Genomic DNA, 20,050 nt, shown 5'->3' with positions numbered 1-20,050 from the left:
CGCCTAAGCACTCACCTCAAAGACAACAACCTCCTTGCCCCCTCCAGTCTGGCTTCCATCCCCTACACTCCACTGAAACTGCCTTACTCAAACTCTCCAACGACCTCCTAACCGCCAAAGCTAACGGCCACTACTCAGTGCTCCTACTCCTTGACACAGTCGACCACCCCCTCCTCCTCAAAAAACTACACTCTCTCGGCCTCAGAGATTCCGCTCTCTCCTGGCTCTCGTCCTACCTATCACAACAATCCTTCAGCGTTACCTATAACGCTACCACCTCCCCCTCACTCCTCCTCTCAGTTGGGGTCCCTCAGGGCTCCATCCTCGGGCCGCTTCTATTCTCCATCTACTCCTCCTCCCTTGGCCAACTCATACAATGTCACAGCTTCAACTACCACCTCTATTCCGACGACACAGAAATCTATCTCTCAACCCCTCGCCTCACCCCCGCAATCTCCGCCCGAGTCACAAATCTACTAAACGACATATCAGACTGGATGTCTCTCCACTTCCTTAAACTGAACCTCTCCAAAACCGAGCTCCTAGTCTTCCCCCCAGCCCGCACACCACCCCCCACTGACTTCTCCATCACGTCCAACAATGCCACTATCAGGCCCGCCCCGCAGGCCAGATTACTTGGGGTCATTCTAGACTCCAACCTATCCTTCCAGCCCCAAGTCCAATCACTAACTAACTCATGCAGACTCCACCTCCACAAGATTGCCAAAATCCATGCTTTCCTAACCCCAGAAACCACTAAACAGCTCATCCACTCCCTCATCATATCACGACTCGACTATTGCAACTCCCACCTCACTGGCCTGCCTCACCACAGACTATCCCCACTTCAGTCAATCCTGAACACGGCAGCCAGACTCATCCACCTTACCAACCGCTCCGTTTCTGCCACCCCCTCTACCAATCCCTCCACTGGCTTCCGATTGCACAACGGATCAAATTCAAAATCCTAACACTGACGTACAAAGCTGTCTATCATACTTCCCCAAACTACATCACTGACCTAATAGCCAAGTACCACCCATCACGCACACTCCGCTCCTCTTAAGACCTCCTTCTCTCTAGTTCCCTGGTCTCCTCCTCCCATGCCCGCCTCCAGGATTTCTCCAGGGTGTCACCCATACTCTGGAACTCCCTACCCCTAACCATCAGACTATCACCTACTCTCCTCTCATTTAGGCACACCCTGAAAACCCATCTCTTCAGGGAAGCCTACCCCACCCTCTGCTAATTGCCGATCTCCTCCACTCTTCCAACCACTCCATCCCCCACAGCTATCTCCTCCTGTACCACTATCCCCTCCCTCCTAGATTGTAAGCTCGAAAAAGTAGGGCGCTCAAACCCCTCTTGTATCACATTGTATTGTTATTGTTCTGTCACATGTTCTGTCTCTCTTTGTAATGTACAGCGCTGAGCGAATTATTGGCGCTTTATAAATACTGTATAATAATAATAATAATAATTACCGCTCTGCACATTCTTGTCACCTTCATTACCGCTCTGCACGTTCTTGTTACCTTCATTACTGCTCTGCACATTCTTGTCACGTTCATTACCGCTCTGCAAATTCTTTTTACCACCATGCTTGCTCTGCACGTTCTTGTTACCTTCATTACCGCTCTGCGCATTCTTGTCACCTTCATTACCGCTCTGCACGTTCTTGTCACCTTCATTACCGCTCTGCACGTTCTTGTCACCTTCATTACCGCTCTGCACGTTCTCGTCACCTTCATTACCGCTCTGTAAGTTCTTGTCACCTTCTTTACCACTCTGCACATTCTTGTCACCTTCATTACCGCTCTGCACGTTCTTGTCACCTTCATTACCGCTCTGCACGTTCTTCTCACTTTCATTACCACTCTGCACGTTCTTGTCACCTTCATTACCGCTCTGCACGTTCTTGTCACTTTCATTGCCACTCTGCACGTTCTTGTCACCTTCATTACCGCTCTGCACGTTCTTGTCACTTTCATTGCCACTCTGCACGTTCTTGTCACCTTCATTACCGCTCTGCACGTTCTTGTCCCTTCATTACCGCTCTGCACGTTCTTGTCCCCTTCATTACCGCTCTGCACGTTCTTGTCACCTTCATTACCGCTCTGAATGTTCTTGTCACCTTCATTACCGCTCTGCACGTTCTTGTCACTTTCATTACAGCTCTGCACGTTCTTGTCACCTTCATTACCGATCTGCACATTATTGTCCCTTCATTACCGCTCTGCACGTTCTTGTCCCCTTCATTAGCGCTCTGCACGTTCTTGTCACCTTCATTACCGCTCTGCACGTTCTTGTCACCTTCATTACTGCTCTGCACGTTCTTATCACCTTCATTACCGCTCTGCACGTTCTTGTCACTTTCATTACTGCTCTGCACATTCTTGTCACCTTCATTACAGCTCTGCACTCTCTTGTAACCTTCATTACAGCTCTGCACTCTCTTGTCACTTTCATTACTGCTCTGCACTCTCTTGTCACCTTCATTAAAGCTCTGCACATTCTTGTCACCTTCATTACCACTCTGCACATTCTTTTTACCATCATATTTGCTCTGCACATTCTTGTCACCTTCATTACCGCTCTGCACTTTTTTTTCAACAACATGCTTGCTTTGCACATTCTTGTCACCTTCATTACCGCTCTGCACTTTCTTCTCACCACCATGCTTGCTCTGAATTTTCTTTGGAGCCATACTGGATGTCTGCCACAGTATGTGCTAAAAAGCACACAAAAAAGCTTCTCAGTACTGTATGTATCTTCACAGTACACTTTCAGTGTCTGTCTGTGACCACGATCTCGCCTACAGGAAGTCCCGAACACATGTCAGAGCAGAGAAGTTGGCCGTGTTTGTCAACCGAAGCAGAGTTCGTGAACCATAGCAAATTTTTGTGAACTCTTCAGTTCACGAACTGAGTTTCTCATGAACAGAAGTGTTCATGAACCTAGGTATCACTGTATTATGTTCCCATTGAGGGAAGTTTTGCTGTGTGGGAACTATCTCACCACCTCTATACAGAGAGAGTGGGGTTTATTTACTAAAGCTGGAGAATGCAAAATCAGGCTCACTTCTACATAGAAACCAGTCAGCTTCTAACTTCAGCTTGTTCAATTAAAGTGTTACTAAACCCACAACAGTAAAATCAGTCTGTATATGCAGTAAAGCATGCCTGGTATACCCACTGTGGAATCTAAGGGGCTAATCCTCTGCATTGTGTAAAAAGGATGTTGGATCCTGTCTTCTCTGATTCTCCCCTTCTTCTGCTGTCCCTAATCCATTTCCTGATAGAACAGAGCCATGGGGGCAAGCTGCACATGCTCAGTTTGATGTGTATTGCTAGAGAGTTTTTCTTTTTTCTTGGGAAAGTGCATGTGATCAGCACAGGGCCAATCAGCCTAGACAGAGGGTCAGGGGTCTTTCAGCCTCATAGGACAAAAAAGGACAATTAAAACTCCTCCTTCAAACTTTAACCGCTTCACCGTCCAGCCTTTAGCAGAAGTACTGCTACAGGGCGGCATGGATGCGCAAATTCACATATATATACTGTGGCCACAGCTGTCAATCACTGGGTCCCGCCTGGTGATTGGTGAGCATCTCCGATGGGGGGGGGGGGAACTGTTTGTAAACAAAACATTTCTCTCCCCTGTCAGTTTCTGCACACTCTCATGCATGGCTGTGCATAGCACAGCCATGCAAAGTGGTGTGCTTACAGTGAAGTACACAGACACAGCCACTAGCAAAACAGCACACAGTACACTGTTAACCCTTTGATTGCCCCACATGTTAACCCCTGCCTGCCCAGTGCCATTAGTACAGCGTCAGTGCTTTTTATTAGCTCTGATCACTGTATTTGTGTCACTGGGGATATCAGTGACACCAAGTCAGTTCCCCCCAGTGTCAGAATGACCACCGCAGTCCCACAGTCCCACTGTAAGTCGCTAATCGCCACCATTACTAGTAAAAATAAAAAGTAAAAAAAAATCCCATTATATATACTGACATTTTGTAAACGCTATAACTTTCACATAAACCAATTAATTTACACATATTGGGATTTTTTTTTTAGCAAAGACATGGAGCAGAATACATTTTGGCCTGAATTTATGACAAAATTAGATTTTTAAAATTTTTTTACTGGACATGTTTAATAGCAAAAAGTCAAAAATATATTTTTTTTTCTCGAAATTGTCGGTCTTTTTTTTATAGCGCAAAAAATAAAAACCACACAGGCGATCAAATACCATTGAAAGAAAGCTTTATTAGTGGGAAAAAAGGACATAAATTTCATTTGGGCGCAGCGTTGCATGTCCGCACAATTGTCAGTTAAAATAACGCAGCGCCGTAACGCAAAAAATGGCCTGGTCAGGAAGGGGGGAAAATCCTCTGGAGGGCAAGTGGTTAACCAGTGCTCAGCTGGACACTGATAGAAGTCACCAGACTGATGAGAAAAGGTATTTAGCAGTTTATATTTACTAAAATAATTGCACTTCCATATTCTGTGTACTGTGGGAGATCGGATATAGTGAATGCAGGGTCTGGGGTTTAGTAACACTTTAAGCTTTGGTCATATAACCTGGAAGCTGGTTTGTTTCTATATAGAAGTGATCCTGATTTTGCACTCTCCAGCTTTAATAAACCCCAGTACACTTACAAAACAGTTCAAGATTAGGGGATTTGGAGGGCCCTCCCCCTGGGAGCTTACAATTTGAAAGGGAGGGGCACAGGAAGCAAAGGCAATACTTTTGAGGGATAAGCCAATGAGAAACGTAAACTACAGCATACCTCCCAACTTTTTGAAATGTTAACGTTGGACACATAGGCTGCAAGAATGTGGGTGTGGCTTAACAGAAGTAGGGATGGCTAAATAGATGTAGTTTTAGGGGTAACATAAGGATGTTTTGTGGAAAATCTTTTTTCCACAACATTGTTTTTCAGTTTCTAAAGGTTAACTCCAGTAATTTTTTTTGGATAGAGTATGTAAAAGTTAAAATTTCTGTTTTATTTTTATTTTTTAAGTTTTTATTTCCCTTTATGACCACATTGGGGAGATGTTTCATCACTTCCTGTCCTTGTGACACCCTTGCAAGAAATGGGGATATGGTTGTGTTTGGGACAGAAAGGAACAGACAACAATAGGAACATCGTCAGAAGTTCTTATTCTTCCCCACTCTACTCATTTTTTTTTTGTCTGTGAATTTACTATAATTCCTGCCCTGCATAGATATGGGTTTAACTACATGACGTCCACCTGTTATACATAGACATACAGATGGTGCACTTCTGGGGGAGGCACATTAAAATGTCATTTTTGCACTGTACTGTGAGCATGTTGTCCATTGGACAGTGCATTTCACAGACAGACGTTACAAAGCCAATGAAATGTAACCAATTACAGTATCACATAATGTAAACAATGGCTGCAGTTAGCCATGCGCCAATTGGTGTGTGAGAGGAAAGAAGGACCCTGATTGCAGCCATTCCTAATGTAAGCTAGTACCAGTGTCATCCAGTACCAGAAATAGTGTCATCCATCCAGCTCCTGTCATTCCCCCTCTACAGCATATGTTCACGCCATCCTGTGTCTGTGATCTAAGCGGTATATTAACCCTTCATCTCCATTACCCTGCACAGCTGCACATTAACCCCTTCATCTCCATTCTCCCACTTTCTGTGATCTGTGCATTAACTCCATCACCTCTTGATCCTGATCATGTAAATGAAGTATACATTTAGGGTCAGTTCACACTATAGAAATGCAGTCCAGATGCGTTTCTGAATGCGCATTTTTGCTGCGTTCTGGTGAGTTTTTGATGCATTCCAGTTCATTTCTTCCCCTCTCCTTTTCTTCAATTTAAATAGGGACATGTGCATTCCAGTGCATTTTTGGTGTGTGTTGGTGGATGATTGATGCGTTTTACTGTGTTCCAGTACAGTTCTGTGCAGGAAAAATGCAGCCTGTTCTACTTTTTTTCTGAATCTGGAACGCACTGGAACTGCAAGCACTGATGTGAACTATAACATTGACAACTATATAACCTACATTTTGTGCATTTTGCATGCAGTAAAAAAGCAACTGAAACATATGTAGTGTGAACTGGCTGTTAATGTAGCTAATGCACCATTACCATGATAAAGGTTTCAACCACCTCAATACCAGCATGTTTATTCATTTCCAAAAAAAAATGTGGCAACATTTTTGATTTTTATCTGTGTTTTATAACAGAGACTATTCATTTTTTTTTATAGTAATAGACTTTTGAGGTACCCTAAAGAGATCACGACATACAAAGTTTAAAACATGGAGCAATGCACACTCTTACAATTTATTAATCCAAATTTAAAAACTACAGGCCAAAAGCCTTCCAACAAAATCACAAAAAATGTTTCATATATCTGTACAATCAGTACCCTTTTACTGTATAAGATTACCATATAAATTCATAATATGTCAACTCATATCATGGAGATAGCCCTCTGTTAATACAGACAAATTAAAATTAATTGACGCGTTTCACATATCCGATCCCCTTATCCATCTTCTTTAGGAAGATGGATAAGGGGATCAGATATTATTCAGCTCACCTTAATAGAAAAACAATATAATATTACCAAACACAATCATGTTCTTTGTATGTTTTATAACAGAAAGTAGAGGAAACTGGTTTTTTTTTCATAATTAAACTAATATACTTGTGAGCCACCTGGATGTGCCAACAAATAAATGTATTAGATCACTGGTTAACTAGCCCACTCTCCCAAGGTGTGCGTTTAATATCAACTGGTCAAATAATTACCGCGCTCTAATACTAACTAAAAAAGTGCTCAGTGCTTGTAATATATGTATAAAATGAACATTATTGATATCTTAAAAATAAAAATAAAAAATATTACCATAAACTATTACTCAAGGTGCAATACTTATATATATACAGTATGTGCCACTAATTCATCAGTGAACCAAGTGGTAATTCATAGTGAGATATATAAAAATAAAAATAAAATAAAAAATAATAATAATTAGTATCTCAAGTCCCAAATGCAAAAGTGCTAGAGTGTTCCAACCAAATCAGATGATACTCTCCTTTCAATATATGGTATGATTCAATCTTGCAGCTTTGTAATTAGTCTGTATGCCTGTGAGGGATTATCCCTCCTTTGATCCACTCCTTGTTTCAACAACTGAGTGTTCCTCACAAAGTACATGCAAGAAAATAAAGAAGATATGGTGCCTTATCCCAGTGATAAATCAAGACTTTAATCTGCTTCCATATTGCACTCACATGTCATCAGTAACATATCGCTTTTCGATATAACAGAGCCGCTGACTGCGGTGAAGGTCAGACTAGAGGGTGTGTACCCCACGCCGTCAGTACCCTAGGAGAGGGGCAGTGATGTTACCGCACATCTGATACGGCGAGCACTGATGGCGTGGGGTACACACCCTCTAGTCCGATCTTCACCGCAGTCAGCGGCTCTGTTATATTGAAAAGCGATATGTTACTGATGACATGTGAGTGCAATATGGAAGCAGATTAAAGTCTTGATTTATCTCTGGGATAAGGCACCATATCTTCTTTATTTTCTTGCATGTACTTTGCGAGGAACACTCAGTTGTTGAAACAAGGAGTGGATCAAAGGAGGGATAATCCCTCACAGGCATACAGGCTAATTACAAAGCTGCAAGATTGAAGCATTCCATATATTGGAAGGAGAGTATCATCTGATTTGGTTGGAACACTCAAGCACTTTTGCATTTGGGACTTGAGATACTAATTATTATTATTTTTTATTTTATTTTTATTTTTATATATCTCACTATGAATTACCACTTGGTTCACTGATGAATTAGTGGCACATATATATAAGTATTGCACATTGAGTAATAGTTTATGGTAATATTTTTTATTTTTATTTTAAGATATCAATAATGTTCATTTTATACATATATTACAAGCACTGAGCACTTTTTTAGTTAGTATTAGAGCGCGGTAATTATTTGACCAGTTGTTTTTTTTTTCAAACTCTTCGGTCTTTTTCCTTTTATATAGTAGAAATTTTAAAACAATCTCAGTGGTTGTTAAATACTACTAAAATAAAGCTATACCAAAAAGGGATAAATATAATCTGGGTACAGTGTTGTATGACCAAGTAGCGTCAGTCAAACTATCACATAACTGAAAAGTGAAAAATAGCTCGCTAATGAAGGGGGATTACAGGCTGGTACTCAAATGTTTAAGAAACACAATTATGCTACCTAATCAACTCATTTTTACTGCTGTGATGTTTTAAGAGACTGCTCACATGTAGTTACTTGTATTCAGCTCAATCACCCCTACCTTTTATTTTCTCTCAGTGATTTCTGATCAGGACTAGGGATAAGCTGCCGATTTGGTCCAAATTTTCAGACCCAATTTTGCTTACTTATTAACATGAGGGAAGACAGTATCTGGGAGCCCCTTACTATTGAGGGTGGGACATTTTCATTTTCTTTATTTTTTCTATAAACTAAAGAATTTGTCATAAAGTGTCAGTGTGTCTGTTTACAGTTAACGTTTGTTTTGTGAATTTGTAGGGGTACGATACTCCTCTTACGTATTCACACACATACACACCTGCAGAATTCCAGAACCATCGGATTCCTCCTAGATTATAAGCTCTAACAAGCAGGGCCCTCGACTTCCTCTTGTACCAAATTGTATTGTAACTGTCTACCTTCATTTTGTAAAGCGCTGCGCAAACTGTTTGCGCTATATAAATCCTGTATAATATTAATAATATCAGACCAGGTTTGTGGGTAGGAGGTCCATGCAGGGGCGGACTGACAACTCATGGGGCCCCCGGGCAATAGGGGATCATGGGGCCCCTGTGTCCTTGCCCAAACTCAAAAAAGCCTATGAAAAAGGTACCAGGGGCATCTCATGGGGCCCCCTACTGACCCCAGGCCCTCGGGCAGTGCCCGAGTTTTCAAATGGTCAGTCCGCCCCTGGGTCCATGTTTTCATCAACATAGCAATGTACCCTTAATGTTGAGAGCATGTGCCCTGTTACAGCTCAGTTGAGGAAAGCAGAAAGATGCTGGACCCGTAGGTTTATTTTACTGGTATTGTTGTAACGTATCAATGTTAGTGTAAATGGTCTGGTTCCTGAGCAGGCAGATTCTACACCCCAGAGAATCTCCACAGTCTCCTTCGCTTGTAGTGTAATGTAAAAAAGAGTTGAAACTGAAGCACCACACTACTGCTAAGAGGTCCAGATACAGGGTCTAAGTGTCTGCTTCATCAGGGCTTGACTGGCAACAAAGTGACCAAACCAGAAGTGAGCTGAACCTACAATGGTAATTTTTCCTGTGTGCATTAAAAGCGAAGGCCTATTCAGCAGCTTGTTTGGCAGCAACAATTTATTCAGTTCAGGACTGTCATCCCGGGTGGGGGGATCTCATGTTTTGTATGCTTTTGTTTTTTATTGTGTGGAATTCACCCTCAAAATTCATATTTTAAAGGGGGGCAAACTTTTTTTTTCTTTTGTGTGGGATCCCCCTTGACATCCATAATAGACGCTTATCAAGGACAAGGCTCAGTTCTATATTTTTAGGGGGAACCCCTGTGCCTTTTTTTGCAGGGGCCCCCATTAACGTCTATATTAGACTCTCATAAGGGTCTGGTATAAGAGAATCCCAAACTGTGTGTTTTCATCCATATAATGTGAATATCCAGCACTTTAAACAGTGTCCACAGCTTATTTAAAAGTTCAACTCCAAAAACACAGGAAACTATTCTGAAATTACTATGTTTTCCTCGTGCTCTCACCAGATGATGAAACTGATCGACTCCTTCAATCCATACAAATATGTCTTCTCTTATCCTTAGATATCTAAATTGACTTCGACTTGTCTCTCTCCCACCATGTAAAAAAAGGTATAAATCACATATAGTGTAATCTCCCCCAGTAAAAATAACAATCAAACCAAATAATCATGCTCACATAAAAATTGTGTCAATGTGCCAAAACCCATCTCCACCACGTGAAAAAGACTCTGGTGTCCACCTCCTCTACCCTTACCCTCATTCCACTCAATTCTTGCATTTATGCATATTATCCTTTCGCTGTTCTTCACCTGTTGCCTCCTTTCCAAACACTCATATAGTGTGATATTGTTACATCAATAAAATACGTGCCTCTACATAGATGTACTCATATTCTATATGTGATTCAATCACCCAAAGATTGTGTATACCATCCACCTGGTGCACAACACTCCTCACCCTTCAGATCATGCACCTTACCAGATTCACATCAAATATAGCATTTATAAACTCCAGGGACCACTTTGTTTATATCAACTCCATCCTAAATCCACAATGTCTCCAAATGTTTAGAAATCATGTAGAATCAAAATAAAATAAACCATAGTGCAGCAATATCTAACATCAGAAACCTTTTATTTGCTAAAATAAGCTGCTTACAGTGTAAAAATAAATGCCAGCATACAAAACCATTTCCAAGATGGCCACTGCTAAAGCTCTGGTTTGCATCAGACGTTACCGACTGACGCATTTCGTCAGCTCAACTTCCTCAAAGGATGTGGGTGTGTGTGTTTACATACAGAAAAAAAATGGCTAAACCTATTTCCCTTTGTAAATGTCCATTTTACTATAGTAGGTTGTATACATTGTACAGATGTGCCACTGCACAGGCAGGTTAAGGGAACCCCTAGGCATGTTGTATACATTGTACAGATGTGCCACTGCATAGGCAGGTTAAGGGAACCCCTAGGCATGTTAGTTAAAGGAATTCTGCAATTTTAATATTGCTCTTAAAGCATTATGAAAATCACTGCTCCCTAAAAAACAAAACTTTTTAACCACTTGCCCTCCAGAGGATTTACCCCCCTTAATGATCAGGACTCTTTTTGTTACTCGGTGCTGCACTAATTCCACTGATAATTGCGCGGTCATACAATGCTGCACCCAAATTAAATTTACGTCCTTTTTTTCACACAAATAGATCTTTCTTTCGGTGGTATTTGATCACCTGTGCGCTTTTTATTTTTCACGCTATAAACAAAAAAAGACCAAAAATTTTGACGAAAAACTATATTTTTTACTTTCAGCTATAAAAAATATATAGTAAACTCAAAGTTAGTTATAAATTTAGGCCAAAATGTATTCTGCTACATGTTTTTGGTAAAAAAAATCCCAATAAGTGTATATTGATTGCTTTGTGTGAAAGTTATAGCGTCTACAAACTATGGTATAGATACTGCAATTTACGCCATTTTTCTGCTATACAGCGCTGCGCTAGTTTAACGGACAATTGCACGGTGATGCAATATGGTACATAAATGAAATTTACATCTTTTTTTCCCACAAATTGAGCTTTCTTTCGGTGGTATTTGATCGCCTGTGCGGTTTTTTATTTTTTGTGCTTTAAAAAAAAAAGCCTGACAATTTTGAGGAAAAAAAACAATATTTTGGACTTTTTGCTATAAAACATGTCCAGTAAAAAAAAGTTTAAAAATAAAATTTAGTCATAAATTTCTGCCAAAATGCATTCTGCGACATGTCTTTGCCACAAAAAACCCAATACGTGTAAATTAATTGGTTTACGTGAAAGTTATAGAGTTTACAAATGGTGGGAAAGATACTGGGATTTTTAATTTTTTTTTATACTAATAATGGCAGTGATCAGCAACTTATGGCGGCGATCAGTGACTTATGGCGGCGATCAGCGACTTATGGCGGGACTGCGGCGGACATTCTTACATTGGGGGGTACTGACTTGGGGTCACTGACATCCCCAGTGACACCAATACAGTGATCAGTGCAAAACAAAAACCACTGACACTGTACTAATGGCACTGGGGAGGAAGGGGTTAACTTTATTATGCAGTGAAAGGGTTAACTGTGTGAGGGGAGTGTTTTACTAGGGGGCGGGGGTGTGTACTGCAGGGAACACTGCTGATCGGGACAGATAAACTCTTCTGTCCCGATCAGCGTGTCAGGAGCTGTCAGGGAACTGACAAAAAGCACAGCTACTGCAGCTGTGCTCTCTGTCACTGATTGCCGCTAATCGCCGGGACATAGCCGGTAACGACCGGCTGTGACCCGGCGACTGACATCTGCGGCTGTGATCGGCGGGACAGGTAGGGCGGTGGCGCTCCTCGCGTGCGCCCCCTACCTGTTTTAAAAACACACATTTTAAAATGTGGTTTTGCCCAGCCGTGCCGCCCTGCCGCTGTATTTCTACAGTGGCTGGGCGGCATGTGGTTAAACTTTATTTTTTTCTTTTTGCCTTGGTACATGTTCCCTATTGCAGTGACCAACCGCATGCTATTCGTTTGACAATCCATTGCCTATTAGATTAGAAAATGGCCATTACTCTTTTTAGCGTTTGACTTCAATGAGGTTCCTATTTGGTACCTGAGCTGTAGTCAAGTTCTACGAACCCACTTTGAACCGAACCCAGCTAACCTCTAATGAGGACATCTCACAGCAGGAATCACCAGAAAAACTGTAGCATTTGATTCATCTTACCAGCTACTACACAAACCTGGAATGTCTGGTTTTTGTGGCGTTGACCTTTAAAGGTATACGGTATAAATATACAGATTTTGCTGTATAAATACAATGCAGTCATAAGTAAAATGAAGAACACAGTGGGGACTTTTCATGGAAATGAGTGTAAAAACATCCATAAAATAAAAAATCCCCATTTTGTTTTACAATGAACCAGAAATACTGATGAGACCCTTCTGTAATAGTAGACTTCTCTGTTTTCCTTTGGGCTTGCATTCTATCAACTGATAAGCAGTCTACTTTATTAGCATAGTAGAAATGATACTGTGCCACAGGATGTGTCTAACATCAGCCGAGAAACAATGTGTGCTCTGACAGAATCAGGCCAGCTCATAAACTGAAAAGCATAACATAATAAATAAAATTCCAGAAACCTGAGCATGTGTACTACAGGTCTGCCCTCATTCTAACTTTGCTGTTGATGTTGGCAGGCCGTGGGCTGTGATCGGCAGCTTGGGAGCAATGCCAAAGAAGACAATTGTGGAGTGTGTGCCGGAGATGGGTCGACTTGCAGGCTGGTGAGGGGACAATCCAAGTCTCATCTTTCCCTTGAAAAGCGTGAGTATGTCTATACTGTGTAAACCTTTGGCCCCAGGACATTTTTATTCTCAAATTGCTTATAGTAAAATAATTTGAATTCAAATCCCACTGCTATAACATGTATATATTAGATTCTGTGGTCAAATAAAAGTGAAAGAAGCATAGCTGATTATTACTTGAAAAAGCTATAAACCCAATCACTAAAATATCATCTCATCTTTAACATGTTGATGTAATATTAAAAGTAATTTTCAAACATTTTAAACATGCAGCTTTCTTTAAAATAATACCTGGGGATCCTGCCATGAAGATCCTTCATCTATGTAGGATGACAGTGCTCTTCCTGTCTCCCAGTTGCTCTTCTGCATGGGGAGATAATGATCTGCCATTGTCACCATCAGGTTGGGCCAAAGCAATGATGTTCAACCATTGCTGAAGCACATACATGTAGACTAGAAGTGGCTGCAAAGAATTGCTTGGGATCAGCAGTACTGAGATGAAGAATGAAAACATGTGAAGACAATATATTCTAAAACATGGTAAATGTTAACAAGCTGTGACTTGTGTGTGTCTTGTGGTGCCACTCCAAGCTCAAAGTAAGACAAGAATCACCCCGTCCGCAAAGAAAGGGAGCAGGTGTCCCAAAGCAATTCCAGTACAGCTGATAGGAGAACAATATGGTCGCTACTCAACTGACCCCAGGAGTTGGAGCATGGATGGCTTGGCCTCAGCCACTGTAATAAAGCCCAGGTGGGCGGGGCGAAACACTTATGAGGGCATGACGATAGTGGTGGCTGAGGTCAAGCCATCCATGCGTCTGACTCCTAAGGTCAGTTGAGCGGTGTCCATCTTCTTCCCCTATCAACTTAATGTAATTGTTAATGATACAGTGCTTTAGAAAACTGTACACAAGATCTTCTAATCTTGATTCAAATTAAGATTAAACCTTGCTTCCTCCCAGTGGTAACCCTTGTTTTGGGATCTTGACTTCTGCCCACAGAATTTCTAGCATTTGACAGTTGAATGACAGGCTGCATTTAATCTTGACTTGTGCAGTTGTCAAGGTCTTGTGTACTGCCTTGTCTCAGGATTCAAGGGGCTCTCCAAACATTTATTTGACAACTAACACTGGTGCTTTCAAGTTTTGCATCAGTAATAAAATATCTCTGTGAGAAGCAAATAATGGAAGCTGACATTAACTGAATTGCATACTTATTACAGAGAAATCACATGCGTGCCTGAACAGGTTCAGTTTCATTCAGGACCAACATATATGAAAAAACTGCTAGTGCTCCTAGATTGTAAGCTTGAAAGAGCAGGGCCCTCGATCCCCTCATGTTTTACATTGTATTGTTGTTGTTCTGTCACATGTTCTGTTCCCCTTTGTAATGTACAGCGCTGAGCAAACTATCGGCACTTTATAAATACTGTATAATAATATTGATAGTGCTAGTGGTGTATCAAATATTAGTGAAAGAGACAGCTGCAGACATGCTAGGCAATATCTTCCTTCACCAACAATATTTAAACAAAAATGTGCTGCGCTTCAATATAACTAAAAGCACATATTGTGCAAACACCCAAAAAAATATAATAAAACATAATAAACAAAAAGTTCACTTTTGAACTTCTGCTCAAAATCTCCGTAATCCGAAAAAAAGGCATAGTGCTTCCGATACCAGTGAAAAGAGCCTCCAGCAGGAATGAATTTGCAAAGGCTTACCAGAAATAAGTGACCTTCTATTGTAATAGAAAAGTCATAAATTGCATAAAACAGCATCCATGGCACACTTCAGAAATCGTCACTTGATGGCAAACTGTGATCAGGAATGTTTCAAGGTGTTCTGTTGCTTGCTAACAAAGCTAAAAAAGAGGACTCCAATATCAATCTCACAGACCACTTCACTTCAGTCCCATGCACTCAAAGAGAACATAAATGGAGACCCATGCTCCACATAGTATGAATCAGTCACCACTTTTTTTTTTAATTTAAAAATTGCATTATCATGTATAACAATAACAAACACAAGAAAAGAAGAGTTCACAGCCACCCTAGTGTAATCCAATTTATTAAAATCACTCATAAAATCTGCACAATATGCACTCACATAATCCATTTGGAAAAAGGCATGTCTGTGCGTATCCACACCGAAAAACCACTCGTAATGGCCGCTTTACGAGCAGCCATTAAGGATTCCTCCTCTGTCACCAACTGACAGCTACAGGGCCGCTTACTGCCCAGATCATAAAGCAGCCATTGGGAGTGGTTGTTTGGTGTGGATACGCACAGACATGCCTTTTTCCAAATGGATTATGTGAGTGCATATTGTGCGGATTTTATGAGTCATTTTAATAAACTGGATTACACTAGGGCGGCCATGCGCTCTTTTCTTGTGCTGTACAAACACATCAACCACATTCTGCTTAGGGGACACTTGATGACATCGCATATGTGGCTCTGCCCTAGTTTCATCACAAATGACATTCTCAATGGTTCAGCTCCACTGCCAGGTAACTAGTATGCACAATATATCCACTTCACATTTAAACAATTAAATTCCCCCAAACAAGCTTTCATGGAGTTTGCAGTTAAGATGAACATTTTAAAATGCTGCTAAGTAATAATGATTGGAAATTCTAGGCCAGGCCTATAAATCTGGAACTCCATGTCCATTATGAAAAATGGACAAAGAATGTAATTTTTAAAGGATACCTGTACTGGTCTTTGCTGGCCTTGATACTTTGACTGTCCTGGAACAATCATGCAACCAGCGATGTCACAGAAAAGTCAAAATTCCTAATCCTCATACTTCCTCCGGAGTACTGACTCCAATGATTCAAAAACATTGAAATTAGTTTGCTAACATTTTAAGAGGAAAGTTAAGCAGTGATAGCTTATTTTATTAGACATTTCTTCTAATATTCAAGAAGTTCTTAGATTTCCTTGGCCAGTTTTTTTCTATTTCTACAATACCAGGCAGAAATTCCTCTAGCAGTTTTTATGAGCATGGACCATTTTGGTGACCTGAGACTTTATCAGTTTATGACTGTCCTAAATGAATAAATAAATAGTGTACTATACTAAGGTTTTGTCATCAACAGCAACATTACAAATAACTTATCCTACTAACAAGAAACTGTATTTTCTGTTCTACTATACTTTTAACCTGTTTTGGAATTTACCCATTAGAAAGATCCTTACCTTGGGCTGTACATGAGACCTTGCACACTCAAGCAGAAGTTTTCCAAGAGAAGAGGAAAACAGGCATGGTCTTAAACCATGGACTATCTCAGTACCCAGATGGACAAGGAATTCAACACACATTCATTAAAAAACTTATAAACAGTCTTTTATTAAAATATCTTAAAAGACATAAAATAGAACAAAAGGAAATTCAAACTAAAAGGCTCAAAATACGTTGCGCTACTTTCCTCATAATAATGACTAGTAGAGTATAGTTTTCAAATAGTAGAAGGTGGGAAAGAAAGCTGCAGTTTCTCCTCTACATGTTTCATGACAGCCATTGCTTCCTCAGAAGGAAAATGAGCCAAAATGAATCTGAGACAAAATATAGAAACACATTAGCATATAGTTACACGCTTATTAAGTGTTCTTGCATGGCAAGACCACTTCCTGTTATCTCACATATATATTCTTCTTATTATAGCCAAATTTACCACCCTAACTCCTCCCACAGTGTTTACACTACATAGACAGTAATATACCGAAACGTGCGGATTGTTCCCGATTGGTGTGCTGTTACTTTGTGGAATGTTTCGCCGAATAGTTCACGAAATATCTGCATTTTTGTGGTGAAATTGGTCCCATAGGAATGAATGGTGGAATGTTCAAAACTAGAGTGGGAGCTGACAAAAGCTAGAGTGTGAGCTTAAAAATTTAGGACATGATTTCTAAACTGCCATCACTCCCTCATTTTCAAGCCCACCTACACAAATCTTATATCAAAACGTTCAGCTATCCCTGCTGCCACTAAAAATGTCCATGGCTAAGCCATAGTCCTGATAGTTTTCACAATATGACCATTTGTTTGCAACTCACGCTGCTCATTGACATTCATTGAAACTGCACTCTAGCCACCTCAAATTTGAAGGGCAATTTCTAAACTGCGACTGTGCCTTCATTTTTAATATTTCAGAGACATACTATGCATCAATATGTAGGTCTGGGTCTTGTGATTCTCACAATATAAAGCTCTTCTGTGTAGGATTTATAATTTTTAAACTACAACCATTTGAAGATGGCAACTGCCAGTGAAGTGAGCAAGTTGGAGCAGTTTGTGTTTAACCGCTCTTCTCTGCCCTTGCTGTAGAGTGAGTTGCCATATGAACCCATGTGTGTGAGCAGGCAGCAGAGTGGAGGCAAGAACACTTCACACAATTTCCCCAGAAATTGTAGCTTTTCTAGTTATATATATAATGCAGATTAAAGCTACATACAGAGATGCCAAAGAAAAAATGACACTGTCTAACTATTTCCCTAAAAACAGAGGTTTTAGTTGTACACATTTGCAAATATGTGTGCAAGCCACACTGGGTTGTCGAGGTCCCTCTGAAAAAAGTGCATCCTTAAAGTGCAACTCCACCCAAAAGGGGAAGTTCCACTTTAAGTCTTTCTCCCCTGCCATGTTTGGCATGTAATTTTTTTCAGGGGTGACCGGGTACCTAGTTTTGATCTGAACAAAAGTTCTCCTTTCCACCTCCCTCCCCACAGTCTTCTGGGACACATAAGTCCCAGAAGACTGCAGGACCATTCACAAAGCCCAGTGCCGCTTGCGCATACGCAGTGGGCAGCCAGCTGTGAAGCCCGAAAGCAGCATATCCGGCTGCCCACTGTTAGGATGTCAGTGTTGAGAACCCAAAAGCTAGTGAAGAACTAGCCTGGGTGAGAACAGCACTGGATACCTGGATGGGTAAGTGTCCTTTTTATTAAAAGTCAGCAGCGATAGGATTTATAGTTGCTGACCAGGGGTGGACTGACAACTCATGGTGCCCCTGGGCAATAGGGGATCATGGGGCCCCTGTGTCCTTGCCCAAACTCAAAAGATCCTATGAAAAAGGTACCAGGGGCATCTCATGGGGCCCCATACTGACCCCGGGCCCTCGAGCAGTGCCGGAATTTCCAAATGGTCAGTCCGCCCCTGTTGATGACTTTTAATTTTTTTTTTTTTACAGAGTGGACCTCCTCTTTAACTCTTATATTTGAGGGTCTCCATAGCAGTGCATAAATTAAGGGCAGGTGTGCCTGGACGCAGCCAATTCCTCCTTAAAGGCACAGGGACATATTAGAAACCCAGCAAGAGCACAATGACAGCTGAGGGCATTCATGAGACCTTGACTTCTACCCAAGTTGAGATTAAATTTTGTTTTGGGGTTTTGACTTCTCTCCACAGATTTTCTAATGTTTGACAGTTGAATGGCAGGAGGCCAAGCTTAATCTTGAATTGGGCAGAAATCAAGGCCTTGTATACTGCCTGTGCCCAGGATCCAAGTGGCTCTCCAAGGACTGATTTGGAGACTAACACTGGCATTTGCAAGTCCCACAAGGTACCAACACTACAACACTTTTGTTAATGTAGAAACATTTGAGGCCATGTCACATTCACTTTAAACATTCATGTATAAACTCACATATGGTATAGTAATATAAATTAACTTTAGAATGGAAATATGTTTGCTCTAGTGGCTGATGTGAGGAACTGCCATGTGCTATAAACTGAAAGCAATTGATGTGGTTTTTCAAAGAATTGCTGAAATGCCATAGAAGACAATTTACAGCTCATTGCTCAAATCGTATCTTTTGTAGAGATCAGATTATTTTGCTTCTAAGTTCATTTTTTCTTCATTTTCTTCATTTTTAAACACCTCAGTGTTGAAGTCATAAAATATAAGTTCGTGCCCTGCTTATGACTCCTTTGGGATGAAGAGAACGGAACTGAAAAGAAAAAAAGTGCCAAGACTTTTCCTGAAAGAAAGGAATTAATCCAATGAACAAATCTATAACACTCTAAAAAATTGGACATTTGGCAGCCTTATATTAATAACCAGTAGTGAAAAAAATCAGCACGCCTGTCTTTCACCTCCTGGTAATAGTAGGGTTGAAGAGGAGTAAAGTCTATATTCTTACTTCACTTGGTGCCAGTATCTGTTACTGATCGAATGTTAGTTTCATGCAATATTATATACAGTATACCATTATTCCACCATTATTCAGTTAGTGGTACATTACATATACCAACATTTACCTACAACTTTCATGACTGGCACATAATTTTTTACTGCAGTACCACCAAAATGTACATTTTTCTCATCTACAAAGCTTTTTTTTTTTTTACATTTTTACTTTTTTATTACTTTTCATTCTAAATCAAAACCTACTTAATGTTTTAGTATTTATTTATTAATTGACCTGAACTCCTGTTTTGCTAGAAAATATGTTAATTGGCAAAATAACTAATCTGAGGTTCAAAAGTTCAGTTACTCATGTTGTACAAGGACTGTCAATTGTTCTGGTGAACTGTTTTACCTGCCAAAGGATTTGTATATCTGTACAGCCAGTCTTTTATTTAACGATGACTTTCACTCTCTTGTTCTAATTTCATTAATATTGCTCCTTCCATGCTTCTTTCACACATTCACAGATTGCACTTACGCCTTTCTTGCCTGAGCAAAAATAACATATCCCCAGCTGCACGCAGCCTCTTGGGATACACATATCACACAACCCTGGAGGATTTGGAGAAATGTACATCTGTTCTGGCAGTCTTGTGATTAAAGCGGACCTTCACTCCTTTATTTCATTAATATTGCTCATTCCATCCTTCTTTCATACAATTGCAGATATAATTTTTTTTAGGAAATCACCTTTATTTTAATAAATAGCCTGCACTTTCGCCTTTCTCACC

At 40.5% G+C, this 20,050-nt stretch overlaps 1 protein-coding gene across 1 annotated transcript in view; it reads left to right on the top strand.

Annotated features, from left to right (window-relative positions):
* Window positions 1–20,050, top strand: part of ADAMTSL3 (ADAMTS like 3) — a 670,777-nt gene that overhangs the window by 453,840 nt on the left and 196,887 nt on the right. The window contains exon 7 of the mRNA XM_089676419.1: window positions 13,019–13,145. Within this exon, the coding sequence (XP_089532545.1) occupies window positions 13,019–13,145 (127 nt within the window). The remainder of the gene's footprint in view (window positions 1–13,018; window positions 13,146–20,050) is intronic.

The sequence above is a fragment of the Staurois parvus genome, unplaced genomic scaffold (assembly GCF_062004578.1).
Source record: "Staurois parvus isolate SC_StPar_1 unplaced genomic scaffold, SC_StPar_1.0 ptg000168l, whole genome shotgun sequence".
Lineage (NCBI taxonomy): Eukaryota > Metazoa > Chordata > Amphibia > Anura > Ranidae > Staurois > Staurois parvus.
This window is presented reverse-complemented; position numbering and strand designations above follow the sequence as displayed.